General features: G+C 38.8%; 1 protein-coding gene across 2 annotated transcripts in view; it reads left to right on the top strand.

Moving 5' to 3' along the window:
• Nucleotides 1-17437, top strand: part of KIFAP3 (kinesin associated protein 3) — a 66569-nt gene that overhangs the window by 25194 nt on the left and 23938 nt on the right. The window contains exons 11-17 of one of the 2 annotated variants that reach the window (XM_082286828.1): nt 1266-1366; nt 5679-5787; nt 7086-7198; nt 8152-8317; nt 8529-8654; nt 8888-8986; nt 9802-9887. In XM_082286828.1, coding sequence (XP_082142954.1) covers nt 1266-1366; nt 5679-5787; nt 7086-7198; nt 8152-8317; nt 8529-8654; nt 8888-8986; nt 9802-9887 — 800 coding nt within the window. Of the gene's footprint in view, nt 1-1265; nt 1367-5678; nt 5788-7085; nt 7199-8151; nt 8318-8525; nt 8655-8887; nt 8987-9801; nt 9888-17437 lie in introns of both variants that reach the window. The other variant, XM_082286827.1, reaches the window with a different exon arrangement.

Raw genomic sequence — 17437 nt, 5'->3', positions numbered from 1 at the left:
CCTCCAGCTGTTAAATGTATGGAAGATTATAGTACCAGTTATGTTTTTTTTGAGCAGCTAAGACTCTAGAAGGGTTTGAAAGGTCAGCTATGATTTTAGGTTAGACATGGCTAAGAATACTTCACTCACTTGTATGGCGACTGCCGGAGGGGTTTCACAGGTCTCTTCTGATAGTTCAGTTTTGAAAAAGGCTCATTCTTAGGATAAAGGCATCATATCCTTGCTGCTTAAAGGAAATTCCAGCTCCCAGTGATGTATGCAGAAGGAAGGTTTCACTGTGTTGGTTGCTGTTTGACGTCTTTGTGTTTGCCAAATTATTAGACAGGAATTTTCTGACTTAGCTTAAGTAGAAGTGGGGGGTGGGGTATTGCTGATGCATTGTGTAAGAACCGTGAATGAATTTTGAGTTGGTGACCTCCTTAACATCCTGGTTTAACTAATGTAAACATTCAAATGGTGGTTTTATCCCATATATAGCCAGTATCCTGCTCATATAGGGCTAGAGGAGAACTTGAGAATGCTCAGTCTGGGTTTGAGCAGTAAGTCAGAAACAAATTCATCTGTGTTGTTCTTAAACAGTTGTATGTTTGTGTAAGATGATTTTATGGAACCTTTCGGTTAAATACTTCACACCCCACTCACATTAACTGCTCCAATTTTTCTTGAGAGTCTTTCTCTTTGGTAAATATTAATATGAAAATACACTCACGTAGTTTTTGATGTGTATGAAACACAAAGGCACTGATGGGATAATACTGTCATTTAGGATAGTAAAACAACAGTATGTGATTTGCTCGAAAGGCAGTGGATTCCTTCTACAACACCTCTTAGTAGTAGTTCTTATTTTTCTTTCTGGCGTTGGTACATTCTTTGTTATTTCACTTTGAGACAAGCTTGTTATTTCAATAGGTATATCCACAGCTAAATCTTAATTTTCTAGCTGGAAACTGATTAAGCCTTTCTCAGGATGGCCAGTCATTATCGAGCATTCCTTTCACAAAATATATTCCTTGCAAAGTGGGATTAAGAAAGTGTTTTGTGGTGCTGGGAAGAGGAAGGAATATTTACCATTGCCCTGATTCCCTCTTTGCACTAATATGTGGTTCATTTGGCTAGGCCAGGCCAAGACCCTTTCACTAATGTGCCATTTCTGATTTAAATTTTCCTTCTATTAGCTAGGATTGTTCTGCTTTTCATTTTTCTCTTTTGAGTGTTTAACAACAGCTAAAAATACTTCTATTAATATATTTTTTTTCTCCTTGTAGGAAACGAAAATAACAAAAAAGTAGCGATTTGCATTCTGTATCACATAAGCATGGACGACTGCTTTAAATCGATGTTTGCATACACAGACTGTATCCCACAGGTATGTGATGAGCTGATAAAATCCATCTTCCCTTGTGCACTCAGTTCCTCGCTCATGGCAGAGCTCGCGCTGACACCCGCAGGTGACAAGGGGAACAGCCGCGGTGCTGCTCACAGTGAAGCACCTCGTCCTCAGGCAGGGATTGTTCTTCTGGGTTTTCATGGTCCCCAGCAAAAGCAGAGGTGACATGGTCTCTATCACTGCTGCTGACACTTGAGCTGCACCAATGAACTGCTGAAATTACAGGTGACCTGGTGGATTCCTACAGAAGATCAGGAATGCTTCAGAGAGATTAAAGCTTGTGCAGAGCAGGTCCTTAGGGAATGTAGTGGAAAGTATTTCCTTTGCAGTTTTAGAAGGCATTCTTTCCTGATCCCAGTGGGCATCAAAATTGCAGTGTCTCCAGTATTGCAGGATATGAACTGGAAACCAGCCAAGGAGGGTAACATTGCTACATGACAATTCCTTTTCCAACTGCAGACATGTACAACAAGGGTGTCTTGATGACTGTGGAAGGCTCTTCACTGATCTTTCAGGCTGCATTTTCTTACTTAACTCATTGAATCAAGCACAGACAATATCATGGGGTTTGGGGTTTTGTTTGTATGTTAGGTTTTTTATGTGCATGTGTTTCGTTGTTTCTTGTTGGTTTGGGGTTTTTTGTTTTATTCTAAAGTACTAAGTCTTCTCTTACTGGTCTTTTTCTCAGCCCTGGTGAGGCTGGAGTTGAGAAAGCCTGTGTTGCCTAAATGTAAAAGCTCTCTGGTAGCTTTTTCAGAATTGCACCATGGTATCTTCTTTCCTGCCAAATGTGTTTTTAACATCAAATTCTTCCAGAGTGGAAAGTAGTCATGGAAAGTTATCAGAATGTTTCTGGTCATTATGTCATGACAAAATCGGTGAAGTTTTTCCACATACAAGATGGTTTTGGATAATAGAGAGGGGAGAACTGGTGGGAATAACTCATGTATGTCACAGAGTGGTCTTGTAAGCATCCTGCTGACTGTCTTTTCTACCACAAGAAGCAATTATTTGTTAAGGCATTTGCATAATATAAGGGACCTGATTTGTTCTGAGCAGTTACTGGCCAAACTCGAATTCCTGCAGCAGTGTCTCAGGACTTGCTTGTGATGTGCTTTCAGGGAATCTTGGTATGACTCTTGGACCCCCAGTGCTTACAGAGCTGTATCCCAAGACTCGTGGAGCAGGAAACAAGTCTGCTGCCTTCACTGGGCTTTAGTGAAGTAAACAACAAAATTGGAAAGTAGCCTTGGCTACTATGGCTGTTGATGCTTCACAGGTCATGTCCACCAACAGTTCAAAAAGAAGTTGAGCAGCTAGAGCTTAAATTTTACTAATGAATGTTCAAAATTGGGATGGTTATCAAGAAGACAGATAGAAAGCATTGGGAAGTGGATAAGGCATCAGGAAAAGAAAATTACTGTTTTAAAAGGACTCACTGCTATATAATTTTACCCAGGAAACCCCAAATCTCTTTTCAGTAGTGGTATAAACTTTGTCTGCATTTGTCTCTTTTTGAGGAAGGGTGTTCATCTAGACTGTCAAATACTCAATAATGAATGTTTAGCTGTTGTAGAAAGCGCTTGGAAAAATCAGCCCCCGGTAGTAATTCTGACTGCGTGAAGCGCTTGCCGAGGGCTCGCGCGTGCTGTCCCGGGTAAACATCCTTGTGGATTGCAGGAGTTAGTGGGTGCTACTCTAGTAACAGTTAAAAGCGAGTATTAACAGTTCATTCTTGTTTAGACCTCAGCAATGCGTGTTTTGTTTAAATAGGTGCAAATGCCATCCAGATGCTTATAAAAGCCTTTATTGGTAATAACCTGGCCAATCAAAGGGCATGGTTAGGCAGTGATGTCATGGTGATATTTAATATTACACCGCAGAGCGGTGTGCAAGGTTCTCCAAAGCTGCCCACATGTTTTCCACCACGCTTGTCCTGTTTGGCCTCTCTTTGATCTCTAAGCTTCTTTTCAGCTTAATGCTGGTAAACGTCCTCTCTTGACAGCCCCCTTTGCTCCTGTCCGCCATTATCTGCTGAAGTTCAGAAACCAGAGCATCACTTCAAACAGCAGAGTTGGGGAGTAGCCACTCAGGAGAGATTCCTGAGGCATGCAGTTCTGGCATAATCATTCAAAGATGTTGGAGCTAGGCTTGGGGAGGGGGTTGGACAGAGGTGTATGTGAACAGAGAGCTGTGGGGGTTGGCCTCTGGTCACTGGTAAATAAGTGAAGGCAGGTGCCAGAGAGTCTAGACACAGTGATTTCAGTCCTGGTCTGTGGTATCTGATACTCAATATGGGACTTGTCTGATTGAACACTACTGCCTCTTCATTGCACATGCTGCAGTCTTTTTACTGCCTTCCTGTTAAATCAGTAAAAGATGACAATGGACATAGTAAAAGCAGAACAAATTTAATTTTAATATTTCCTATTTGGCAGCAATTACTCTTCCTTTTGAAGTGGCACAAGAAGCCATCAAATTAAATGAAGACATAATGGGAAACATGGAACTCATATGAAACTATTATTTTAAAATTTGAACGGCTTTAATTGAAACTGGATATATTTTTTCTTTTTATAGAGAAGTAGTTCAGTAATTAACAGTGTAATCCCATCTTGTTAAACATTTAATTTCCACAGATTTTGTATTGTGTAAGTAATGAGAATGTTTCCCTTCAAATTATTTGAAGGGTTTTAAAAATCTGTTTTTAAAGGTTTTGTAACAGAAGAGTCGCAGGGGGTGACTTTTGAATGCTCGTGTTCAACTTGTTAAGTGGCAATTTTCTTCTCTGTTAATTCCCTCCTATGTGACTGTCAGGCTTAAGGATTTAATAAAGTAGAGATTTTATAAGTTCTTAAAACAAGCTAGAGAACTCTGATTTTACCTTTTTAAGAAAGGGAGGAAGAAATCAATGATAGCTTTTAAATGAGTACATGCAAGTCTCAGGAAAGACATAAATAGCTATGTTGTAATGTAGTTTTTTATTTGGGGTTTTTTTGGGGTCCATTTGGAATGACAGCCTTCTATCTGATAATAGGTAAACATACAGAATGTCTGGAGTAAAATGCTTTGGAGGGAATTCCTGCAATCCCATTGTTTCTTTTTATTTTCTCCTCTTTAAATGAACTCTTAACCTATTTTCTCTAGCTTTTGATGCATTACAAACTTGTCTTTCCACCAGGGGGCAAGCACACAAATATTTAATGATTAGTTAATCATTGAAATTAATGATTTTTTGTTGCTTTCTTCTCCCTCCCTTTCTGACACAAGCTGAGCAACAGTTTTTGTACCTTATATCCTCCTTAACTTTAGGTTTAGTTGTTTCCTCTTCCAGTAATCTCAGCTTTGTCGCCACACTGTTTTGCATTATAATCTAAACATGTCTTATGAACTGAGTGGGTTTTAGAAGCAAGCAGGGTGATGTCCCACAGCCCTGAGAGTTGTGCAGCTTGTCTGCCAGGATTGGAACCAGAGGGAAAAGAAATGGGTTTATTTTAGTCATGTTCATCTATTCAAAATGCCATTTCAAAAACTGTTCCTATTGAACCAAATGAGCCCATATAACCAGCCTGTGATGTAATGGATAGTACAGGGCCAGGTGTGTAAAACGGTGGCAATCCATAGGTTATGAGCCTTAGGAATCACCTGGGAATTCACTGACGTTTGCTGAACAGTTTGAACAGGATTATAGGTGATTGTCTACTTACATTAATGTTACCAGAAGAATAGGGTTACTACTGAGGAGTCTTTGGGATGTGGCAGTGTTCAGCTCTAGCTGGAAGCTGCAAAGATAAAGAGCAGTGCTGCAGATAAAAGCTAAACTACCAATCAGTGGAGTAACTTCACAGCAGAATAGAATTATTTTGCACTTGTTTGCACATGTTTAGAGTCATAATTCTATTAAACTACTGGGTATTAATCTGACTTTCTGTGGAACTAAGTTGTGGGGGTTTTTTCCTGTGTTAAATTCACCCAGGCTTTCAAAACAAATTTATCAATTCACAAGTACTAAAAACCACTAAAACAAAAATTTCAGTGGTAGCAATAAAATGTAACTATGCCAAGTTAATTTAAGGTGATGAGTGATTGCCATTTTTGGCACTTTATAAGGATGGTTATCCCTAAATAATGGAACTATACATCTCATGCCCTGACCTTTGTAACTTTTACTGTTCCTGTAGAAATGCTGAATATTAATTTTTTTTAAAGGTACTGTAGTTGATATTATAACACTGCTTTTCTAATGCTTTGGAAAAATTAATGACCCAAGTGTGCTTGTGTGTCTTTGCAGTTAATGAAGATGCTTTTTGAATGTCCTGATGAGCGAGTTGACCTAGAACTTATTTCTTTCTGTATTAACCTTGCTGCCAACAAAAGAAATGTGCAGCTTATCTGTGAAGGTAACTGGACTGAGGTTTTAGTGGGGGTTTTGAGATGACAACAGTTTATACTTACATATGTAAATTATGTATATTTGAGTTATTTATAAAAGTATATATGTGTTTTTAAAAAATGAAATGCATGTGTTTGGATAATGATTGCAAGCAAATGGCCACATATCCTCACATTTGCTCTTGGCGGCAGGAATGATACTTGAGGGAGATGACCACACCCCTTGTACTTCCACACAGTCCTGAAAATAGGCTGATCACTCTGCTGTGGGAAACTATGGCTGTATGGAGACATCAGGATTTTATTCTGCCTGATGCCTAAAATCCAGCTTTGGCTAATCGGTGTTTTGCCTGCCAGTATCAAATGAATAGCAGTAATGTCTTTCAGTTGCAGCTTTCCATTAATTTTTTTTTTTAATTGAGCTTCTTTCGGGTTCTAATATTTTGATTCATGGTCTAGATGGTTCTGCATTTCTTTCAGTAGCTCTGGATTGCTTTTAAAGTTTCATTATTTTCATACTAGCAGTTTTAAGTGAAACAATATTCCTCAGTAGCTCCAACTTTCACTTATGCTCAACTGTCTCCCTATGAACTACTGCAGTCAATTACTAGCCTTCAAAAGGGACAATTGCAATCAAGAGATTATGTGACCTGAAATTCCACTTGAAAATTCTGTGCATAGCTCTGTAGAAGGGGAAGCAGGGAGATCCAATTTTATATTAAAGGTACAAGTGAAGCTCAAGCTAGCAGCAGCTTTTAGGTAGGCAGGGTGATCTTTTGGAAGCATGATGGTAACACTGGGATTTGCTCCATGTAGTCAAGTACTTCAGATCTGTGTATGTTCCCATGTATTAATCTTTGGTAAATAAACTTTTAAAACCATAACAATGTGTTTATTCCATGGAATGGGGAGAGAAGTGTCTGTGCTAGGACCAGCAGCTGTGCAGCATCTCTACTAACTGCATTCGATGCTAGGATCATGGCTTGGATCTAGAACTTTCTTAGTCTGAATAAATAACTAAGCACACTGGAGGCATTTAATTATTTATCTAACTTAGTGTCCCACCAGGATGTATGGTCGCAGTAGTCGTTTCAGAGAAGCTGGAGAATTTATACTGAGCAGGTTTTTTCTTTTCAATTTAAACATGGAAGAAGCAATAGTTCCTATCTAGATTCTTTATTTTTTCCTTCTAAACTTATAAAGCTTAAAGCATTTTTTTGGGTGTGTGTAATTTTTGATCAGCCAGTACTTTCCTAATTTTTTTTTTTTTATTTGGAGGATTTTCTAAGTGTTTGGTTTTTTTCAGGAAATGGTTTGAAAATGCTAATGAAGCGGGCTTTGAAGTTTAAGGATCCGTTGTTAATGAAGATGATCAGAAATATTTCACAACATGATGGGCCAACTAAAAGCCAGTTTATTGTAAGTATTAGGTCCTACCTAATGTGATCTCTGTTTTTTATGCTCCTGGAAAAGACTGGCTCTGGAGAGCTGCTGTGGTTTGTTTTGAAGGGTGTCCAATTTAAGTTTTCTTGTCTGTCCTGGGGTGATTTATGTTTTGTTTTTTAAGGCTATCTCAGCTAGTAGATCAGAGTTTGGATCCCCTGCTATGGGGAAAACTGATCTTAAGCCTTATCCAGTGGGTTTCAAAACAAACACACAAAACCAAGCAAACAAACAAAAAAGCCTGAGCTGCTGGGGTGAACATCATAACAATTAAGTTATCCTAAATTTCTGCTTTTGAACCTAGACAGCAAAATCTGGTGCTTTTTTTTTCCCCACTGTGCCAAGTGTGTTGTATTTGTGGGTATTTTAAATACTTAATATTTAAATATTAATCCTGTAAAGCCACCCTTTAAAAAGAAAGGAGGAAAACACAACATTCTAATCATGGATATTTTAAACATACTCTTAAAATGTGGATTGACTATCAAATTGTCTTAAAGCAGTAGGAAATGAGTAAGTAGAAGTCATTATTCCCCTGTTAATGTGCTCAGAAAACTTGTAGTTATTTATTAAAATCTTTAGGTAAAGAGCTCCATTACTGCCGCTAATGCAGGATGGTATTCTCTATCTTCGTTTCCTTTTTTTCTAAGAGCTTTTTCAAACTCTGTATTGTAGTAACTACTTTTGGAACATTTAAACAAACGATTTGAACAAACATCCCTTGAAGGTGAAAGGATGGAGAGGAAGAGTGCTGAAATGTTTTATTGGATTATTCAGCAACTGGAATTGAAACTGCCTTATTAATCCTCATTTCAGGAATAAAGTCTCTTTAGTTTTCCTTTGAGAGCTAGCTTTAGTTTTGCTGACTTGTGAGTTCTTCAGAAACTCAGATTATTCATTTGTAATGGGTGTTCCTGTATTTTCTTCAGGAATATGTTGGTGATTTAGCAGCTCAAGTATCAAATGATGAAGAAGAAGAATTTGTGATTGAATGCCTGGGAACACTTGCAAATTTGACCTTACCGGAGCTGGACTGGGAACTTGTGCTGAAGGAGTACAAGCTGGTTCCATATCTCAAGGATAAGCTAAAACCAGGTCTGTACAAAGTTTGGTTGGGCTTTCAAAGCAGAGTCTCTGAAAAAATATTTAGAGTGCTTGGAGTAGAGTCTGTTTACCTTTATCATTTGTGATTGTTTAGGAAAACTTAACACTGAAAAATAGAATCATGTCTGCAGATAAAAATACAACTGCCAGTAGATTAAGGATTCCTGAGAAAGGTAATACTTTCTGCCTTCTGACTTAGCAGGTTCTGCTGAGGATGACCTCGTTTTGGAAGTGGTGATAATGATTGGGACCGTTTCCATGGATGACTCCTGTGCTGCTCTGCTGGCTAAATCTGGAATCATCCCTGCGCTCATTGAGCTTCTAAACGGTACACTGCCATGTTTGACTTGTGAAAAGCAAGAGCTGTAATTGACACTGCTGTTTCCTTGCAAGGCAGGGGGAGGTGTTTGTATGTGGAAGGAGGAGCAGTCACTTCCTTAGTGACTGATTCTGAGTTCTAGTCTAATAGATTTGGGGTTTCCCACACCTTCACAACTTTAAGCATCAAAAGCTTCTATTTGTGAGATTTGAAATTGTGGTGGATTTTTTTCCTCTTTGCAGCTCAGCAGGAGGATGATGAGTTTGTCTGCCAGATCATCTATGTGTTTTATCAGATGGTGTTCCACCAAGCCACCAGAGATGTCATCATCAAGGAAACACGTATCTTTTTAAAGATTAAATATCTAGATTTGCAGCACTTAATCTGCCATTGCTGGTGTTTGACTTATATTTCTCATGCAGTAACTGCATGATCTCAGAGGTTTCTTTGTAAATACTTATTTCAGCTGAAGAAAAAACCCAAGCAGCCTAAGCATGTAAAGGGACTGTTACAGTAATAGAGTAATAGTAAATATTAGAAGTTAGTTTGCTTTGAAGCAGGTAGGGGGATCACTGGACCAGATGACTCATTAGTTGCTGTCCAGTCTGATTTACTGTATGGATTTGTTTTGTAAATCATAATGAAATTCATTGTTCATAGAAGAATGTATGCAGAGCATAGGCAAACTTCTTGCACAGCACCATTATACATATTTGTTGCATGGCCTGAAATTCTGTGGACCTTAAATGAATGTTAAATTTTATTGAAGAATTCAGAATGGGTTGAATGAGCCCTGATAGGGATAGCAAGTTAGTGATTACATTGCTAACAATGAAAAGAATATTTCTTAATGTTCTTTTTGCCTTTAAGCTCTGTGGAATATCTGAGAAGGCAGCTGGGTGGTTGTTCTTTGTCTCCTGTTTGGATTCCTAGGTTGCTAGCTTAAAAAAAATTAAAAATATAAAGTTGGATCTCTTGCTAATTCTGTAACTATAAAGCACCAACATTTGAAAAATGCTTTCTTGCTACATGACATGAAAAATTCCTGCCTCTGCTTCTTAGTGAAATTTGCAGTTTGAATAACCTGGGGTCGTGGGGGGGGGGGGGGCAGGGAGCAGAAAGAAACATGTTTTTCTCCTTAACAGTTTCTTTGCAGAAGCCCCAGCGTATCTTATAGACCTGATGCACGATAAAAATGCTGAGATCCGCAAGGTTTGTGACAACACTCTGGATATCATAGCGGTAGGTCTGCTTTTCTTGATCCTTCCAGAGCCTCTTTACACAAGAGAATTCTAAAATAATTAAATATATTGCAAATTAAGAGTATTTTTCATGTGCAACTTTCAAATCATTTCATTGATAATAATGATCATTAACCAATCATTAGGCTGTGCATCAAACTTCCAGAAAGTGTGTATGTACTTCGAAAATTCATACTAGTTAACTTTACACTTTTAAAGAGTGCTTTTAGACTTAAATAAATTAATCACATTACATAAGTGTGCCAAGCTTTCATTATTTCCTAGTTCTCCAAACAAATGGATTGTTACCCTTTTAGCAGCTTTTATTGAAGCAGCTTTTATTCAGCTTCTCTACATTGCCTGATGCCAATTTGTTTCAAAAAGAAAATGTTGCAGTGATCCTGATGCTGGCTGTTCCCTGCTGGGGGAACAGTCACTATAATATTGTCTTCACCTCTTGGATACATTTCCTTTAGCTACATAACTTAGTTTATCCAACTATCCATGGATCACAGTAAACTTTTGGGACAGTTGTATTAAACCGCTAAATTGGAAAAAAGAAAGAATATTAAATTACAAAGTGCTGTTGAGGATCGTACTGACTGTACATACTTTTGGATATAGAGTAACTGTCATGAAATTAAATCTTATAGCTAAAGAGAACTTTACTGAGTCAAGAGCAGCAGTGCCTTTTTCTACCTTATTGCCTTTTCAGTCATCTACATAGTTTCTTTTTCAGTTGAATTGTGTATTGCAGCTTGTTCTCTGAAAAGCTTAATGTAGTCTAAGGCCTAACTTGCACTGCAAAATATTACAGTCTAGCTTCCCTTTTTCTGTTACACTCATCAATAATGTCTTCCAATTTAATATTCCCCTTAAACCAGTAAAATGACATAATATTTTCTGTACTGGAATTCTTCTTATTTGGATCTGGTTTTGCTTCGTGGAGGTATGAAATGAAAATTGTGCTCCAGTAGCAGAGTTGCTGTTGATATTCATTAAGGGTGAGATTTAAACTCAATTTAAACAAATTCAGATGAATTTGCACTTAGTGCTGATTTATGATGGGCATCATGTTCAGCTTACTATGATCAGCTATTTCCAGAGATATCTCCAGTGGAAGTAGCAGAAGGATTTTTATATCTTCTGGGTGAGGCTGGACAATCCAAGTGCATCCAACACTTGTTTTACCTTGGGGCCAGTGCAATTTCCAAGTGACTCACACTTTGTGTGTTTATGACATTACTTGTTCATACGGAGAAGCTTTACAGTGAGGTGCACAGTAATATCTAGTTAGTGAAAAATTGCTAGTAATATTATTAAGCAAAATTTATAGAATCTAGAAAAATAAACATACAAAAATACAGCTTCGTATTCAGTATTACCATCTGAGTAAAATGTACTTGGGTTTTTTCCCTTCCTAAGATCATCAAATATTTATGCTAGGCATGGGTCAATGAGGAGTGCTAAGATAATGGATGGGAAAAGCTTTTCAACTTGCAGAAAGCACTGGACAGGACTTTGAGGGCCTTGAGGAAGAATAAAGGGAAGAAATTATATGATACTGTGGTTATTGGGGGGTGAAGAGAAGACACCAAACACATACTGAGAGCAGCTTGCATGGTGGTAAATTGTATTTTTCTTTATTTGTGGAGCAGTGCCACACTTAGAATGGTGTTAGCTGGTGAGTTAGGAGAGTTCCTTTTCCAAGAAGGTCTTTCTGGCTTTATTATCTGAGTGTTGGGGTTATAAGTTGCATAAACACCATGGCCCTGAGGGGAACAGGAAGCATAATGTGCTGTCTTTTCTGGAAGACAAAGGGAACTTTGATTGCTTTCTCAATTATGTTGTAATCTGGTTGCACTTGTGTCTCTCAGTACAAAAAATCCCAGGCAAAAAAGGCAACATATCCTAGATGGTGATGGGAGAAAATATAAGAGAGGAAGTTATCAGAAGCTCAGATCTTGATAGGTGTTTTGCCACTTTGCTCAGAGGAATGTTAAAGCAGGCTGTAAACATAGAGGTTATTTGGTTGTGTGGCAGTTTCACACAAGCAGTGCCTGCTGAGGTGTCTGGACAGATGTAGTCTCCAAGAATGGTGGAACTAATTGTACTAAGTTCACAAAAAGCAAACCTTCACTTTTCAGTCTTCTTGTTGCACACATGCTGACAGGAGTAGGTCCTCTGATGGAAATCAGAAAATAAATGTTGGGGAATAGATGTGAAAATAATTTCTACTCAGAGAGACAAATGCTTCTTTCACTCATCAATGAGCTGTATATACTGTGATTGAAATAGCGCTGGAGAAAATCACATGGCTTATAAGCCTTAGGGGAGAAATGCTTTCTGTAGTAAAGTAATTGTCATAGAAATTATGGAAATGTTACACTAGTGATGATTTGTTTAATACAGCTTGGCTGGACTCTGCCATTGATGAACTGAAACAGATGTGCTGCTTTAGCACAGTATATACTGGGCAGTGTCAGCTTTGCACTGGGGGAAGCAATGTACCCCTTTTGTCAAAAAAAGTCTGAGTTGATGATTTAGGGATGCTTCAGTCTCAGTCATGTGCTGATTTTTGGCAGCAAGCAGCTAGTTCAGTGTACTTGTACCCCTGAAGTGGGGCAGCTCTCACAGCTTAGCTGAAAGCCTGAAATCAGCAGCTGGTGTAGGAGTCTCAAGCAAATTAATTTCCCTTTTCCCTTGCTTCAGAAGCCTAGACAACTGCAACTTCACGCTTGTGGAAAGAGATGTCAGCTTACTTGAGATGGTTTTATTCTTATTCTTATTCACCTTGGGCAACATTATCAAGAGCCAAGGGGGCCACTAATCTTCAGGTTTCTTATTCTTTCTCTGCTCCTAGCTCAGTTTAATCGCAGTCCAATTATTTTCCTCATTTATTTAAAGGATATTAATCATCATCAGGTCCTTGGACTCTGAAGTCTGACCCTCCCCCATTCCCCTGATTCTTGTTCACTGTCTTTGCAGCTTCAAATCCAGACCTGCAGGACCATCTTGTTTCTCTGGTGATCAAGAATGGATCACAATACTTCCTGCAGGAGTAAAACATCTTTTAGATAGCATTGTAGCTATGGGATTTAGGAAGAGCCTCTTGGCTAAGGTGTTTTTTCAGCTCTTGTTCTTTGCCCTGGGTATTTGTAATGAATGGCAAATAATGTTTGCCTTTTATAGAAATCATTATTAATGAACAGCTTGCATCTTTCCCTGTTAGCTAAACTCTCTGATAGAAATCCTCCATGATGGGAATGCTGGAATTTCTCATAAGAAGCAGGAATGTGCTGTGAACCCTCTGTGCTCTGGGATTTGGGGCCAGCTGTGTGAGATGTTGGCCAGCTCTCTTAGAGTCAAGAAAGAGCAGACCACAGGGATTTGGTGTGGGCTTTATTTGAATAGGCAGCATACTCTGGGAAGAGATAACCTCTGACTCTAGCTTGGTGTCCTCTTTCCATGAAGGGTGCTGTAGCCACTCCAGGAAAAAAGGTTCTCCCGTCACTTGACAAGATGCCCTTTCTGTGGTGCATCTTGTTCCCCTGTTATCCTGTAGCAAATGTGAAAACAGAGGGGTGGTTTGAAGGGCAGCGAGGCACTGGGGCTGCAGCTGAACTGCTGACATGTTTTCTCTGTTCATTGTTAAATATGCCATTAGTCTGCTTTGGTGCTGGTAGCCTCCTGTGGCTCTGCCTGCAACAGAGTAACCACAGGCAGCTTTAGATAGGGCAAGAGTGTCCTGATTGTTTTTGTCTTCACATTATACCTATCTTGGACAGATTCCCTTTCAGCATTGGTGCTTGCTCTCTGGACTTGTAGGACTAGGAACATGAGCCGAAACACTGATCTGTTACTTAAATAACAGGTTGCCAATGAGATACCTTACATTCCTCCAAAGGGGAGGAAAAAAAAGTTTCTCTAGTCTGCTACTGACAGCTTTTGGAGTGCCCTACATTTTATGTAGTCACTTAAATTTAGAGGGCATTAATGGTTACTCTTTTTTCTTTGTCTTCCTGTTAGTTTCAGCTCTCAGATTTCTCTGAGCTTCCTGTCAGAATATATTAAGTGAGGAAGCTGATTGTGAAGCAGTGACTCTGGGTTTCACAGGTGTAAGTGGTGGAAGGAGGTTTGTTTTTTTTTCCTGGCCTCTGAAGGAATTGCCCAAGTGGTACTTTCCCTAAGGTAGGTGTGGTAGACACCTGCAGAAGGTGATCCCTAACATCTGTTTCTCTCCTTGGTTTATAGAGGCACGTAGTTAAAATCACATGCCTAACTTTTGGATAGCTAGACAAGATAAATATCTTCTTTCTTAATAAATAGTTAATTTAATCTTTTATGTGAACAGTGGTATTTTTGGGGTGGTTAAATAATGAAGAGTGTAACATATCACCAAGTACAGCCTTGAACATAATGAGCATTCTACTTATTGTATAGCAGTTTCAGTTCAGTATGAGGAATCACATCAAATGAACCCTATTACAGACCCAATTAAAGGGCAACCACATTAAAGTGAAAAGGAAAATCTGTTTTTCATCAGCTGTGAAAGAACACAAAGCAGATCTGTGTAGCTCTATGTTATCCTATAGTGTGTTAATCAGATACAAGGTGTGACGGAAGCCAGTGACAAAGGGGACCCTGATAGGGAACAGACACTCTCTGATAATAGGCCAGTTAACGCTTCATAATATTTCAATGGTTCAGTAGTAAACAAAGTTGGAAGTAGAACTTCAAAAAGGATGGCACATTCCTCCCAGAGTTGAGCTATACATCTTCTATGACACTTGTGGATTTATGGAAACCGAATGTTAAAAACAGTGATGTCAGGGAGCTCCAAAGAGAATAAAATCAGCTTTCAGAATTCCTCCTTTTAAGTTTCTGACCATGACTGCAGTGTTTGAGGGGGGTGGTGTTGGAGACTAGGCACATTCTGTTCACCTTCTCATTCTCCCTTGCAGTGCTTTTCCAGTAGCCTAACATTTAAAAGGACTGGAGGGCTCAAAGCTATGGCTGTATCTCCGTGATTTTTAGTTTTCTGGTTTCACTGTTGCAGGAATTCCTTTGTAAAGAAAGGGTGCTTCATGTGTTTAAAACCCAAAGCCCAACCAAAACTTGTCAAGTAAGCTTGTAAGTTAAAAAAAACCCTCAAAATAAAAATAAAAAAGGTTTTAATAACTCAAAATATAATTACTGGAAGACTTGCAGTGTTTTAGGAAATAGTTTTGCTCTACATGTCTTTAATTTGCTTTCTTTGTGCCTTTTGGCTCTGGTCCTGCATTTACAGGTTTTCTTCCATTCTGATGTTGTTCTATTAATCATTTACCCAGTGGTGGTTCTGCATATTTCTGTGGAAAACCTACAGACACATTCCTGATCTAGCAGTACTTAAATGAACTTTTTTTTTGTGCTGAGGTTATGTAAATTTTTCTAGATTATTGCAAATCTTCCTTTTGTGATTGCTGCCAGAATGAAACTCCTGACAAAACTGATCATTGATCTAATTCTGGTGCAGTCACTTCTTTGTAATATTTTGTACCTTGCTTTTTCACTGGGAATGAGCAACAAGAACAAAATTGCCAAACTACTTGAATGGATAAATTGTGGTTTTTAAGTAACGTGCTATTCAATTGCTAATCCCATTTTCCAAAATTTAGATGAGTGATTGAGGAAAAATACCTGGGAGTCTTAAGCCTCTTAATATAGGGTGGGAAATGTAGAATATATAGGAATATTCTGCCCTGCTGTCATCATCGAAAGGAAAAATCAGTTAGAATCTGAGAAATGTTAACTGATTTTTGCAGAAGGATATAAGAAGTTGATGTCTATTTCTGGCAGAAATTCAGCATGTTCAGACAGGTGTGGAAAGGAACTCTGATGTCAGGAAGTGGGATATGTTTAGGGTTGTAACTTTGGGAATATTCAAGTGTTTTCAAAGTGCAATGATGGTAAATGGGAATTAGGTGATTTAGCTGATGGCTTTTTGGCTTTTGAGAACTTCTAAAGGTAAACAGGATAATGTCAAAGGGATTCAGCTTCCACAGAGGTTAGTCTAATTTGCTGTTTGTTAAATTCGTTTCTTTTCCCCCACTTCTTTGCAATCATGATTTCTGGGAAGTGTTCTTAAGACTGCAGTATGATTTCTGGCAGTTACAAGATGTTTCTCTAAAGCGTGTAAGTAATTCACAACTGCTGGAGGCTGACATAATAGCTGGTCCAGGGTTTAGCTCTGGCAGATGCAGCAAAGGAGCTGTTTCCAGGATGCTGGTTAGGTGTCATCATTGAAAGTCACTCCTTGTCATCTTTTTTTTTTTTTTTTTTTTTTATGGTTTATTTATAAATCTCAGTGATGAGCTTGCTTTTTCCAGGGACATTCTTGTTTTTACTGTTACTTCTAACTTTTCTTTTTAATCAAGAGTGGAGATGGGGGGGGGAAAAAAATCAAGAAATAGCCTGAGGTGTTCTTATGCAAACAGTGTGAGGTGTTTGTTGGGTTTTGGTAGTTTGGGTTTTTTTTTTTTGTCTTGTCTTTTCTCCCTCCCTAAGGCTGCTGTAATACTGATAGACAGAAAATAGAATTTTGCTTGAGGCCCCTAGGCACTGAGAATATCTATAGATCCCACAGGAGGGACCTGCTCTGGGTATGGAAGTTCTGCAAGACACCAGGTTTTGGACAGGATCACTGAACAGGAGTGTCAGGATGGTGAGGAGTGGAATTAGCAAGGTCTAGGAATTAGCGTTGGTCAGAGGTGGAATTGGAGAAATTGAGAATAATGAAATCTTGGATGTTCTAGATACTTGTTGGCAATTTCAGAGAAGCCTCTGGCAGGGCCAGCTGGCTTTTGTGTTAGCCACCAGTCAAAAGGTGGAAAAGGCACAGGGTAGAGAGTGTTACCTGTGCAACACATATTATAGCAGTGAAGACACGGCTGGTTGAATATTAAGTCAGTTTAAGACCTCAAGTTCAGACTATAGGGCTTTCAGAAGTTTAACATGAGCCACGAAGCCAGCTTATTCTGCCTTCTCTGCCATTTTATGGCCTCTTGTTGTAGACAGATCTACTTTGGCATGTCTAGCAGGAGCAATTTAAGAAGTTACCACTTCCACAACCAAGGCGTTGTCACTAATTGTGTCGTTTTCCTGTTCAGAGCTAAGTAAAACAGATTTTTAAAGCCTTAAACTACTCCAGCTTAGATCTCTCAGGAAAGTCTGTCTAGATCATGTGTTAACCACCATGAGAGTTAAGAAATTATTTTCAACTTTTCTCTCCTTTGTAGTTAGGTTAGAATACAGTGGAGTGGGATGTGTTTCATAAGGATATTTCTTCCCACAAGAAGAAACATTCTGCTTAGGGATGTTATCCTTGTTCACAGTACTTTGGTTTAAAAAAGCACTAATCATGGTGCGTGATTTGTGACTATTCCCAAATTGATACCATCTGCAGATTTCATATGCTGATGAATTTCCTAGAGAAAACTGTGCCCTATCTTCCCAGTAGGATTGAGGAACTGAGTGTTATCCATGGGTCAGTGTTCCCTCAGTGGTAAT

Source organism: Coloeus monedula (assembly GCF_965178545.1).
Source record: "Coloeus monedula genome assembly, chromosome: 9".
In the NCBI taxonomy this organism is placed as follows: Eukaryota; Metazoa; Chordata; class Aves; order Passeriformes; family Corvidae; genus Coloeus; species Coloeus monedula.
The sequence above is the reverse complement of the archived record's forward strand: the minus strand, read 5'-3'. Positions and strand labels throughout refer to the sequence as shown.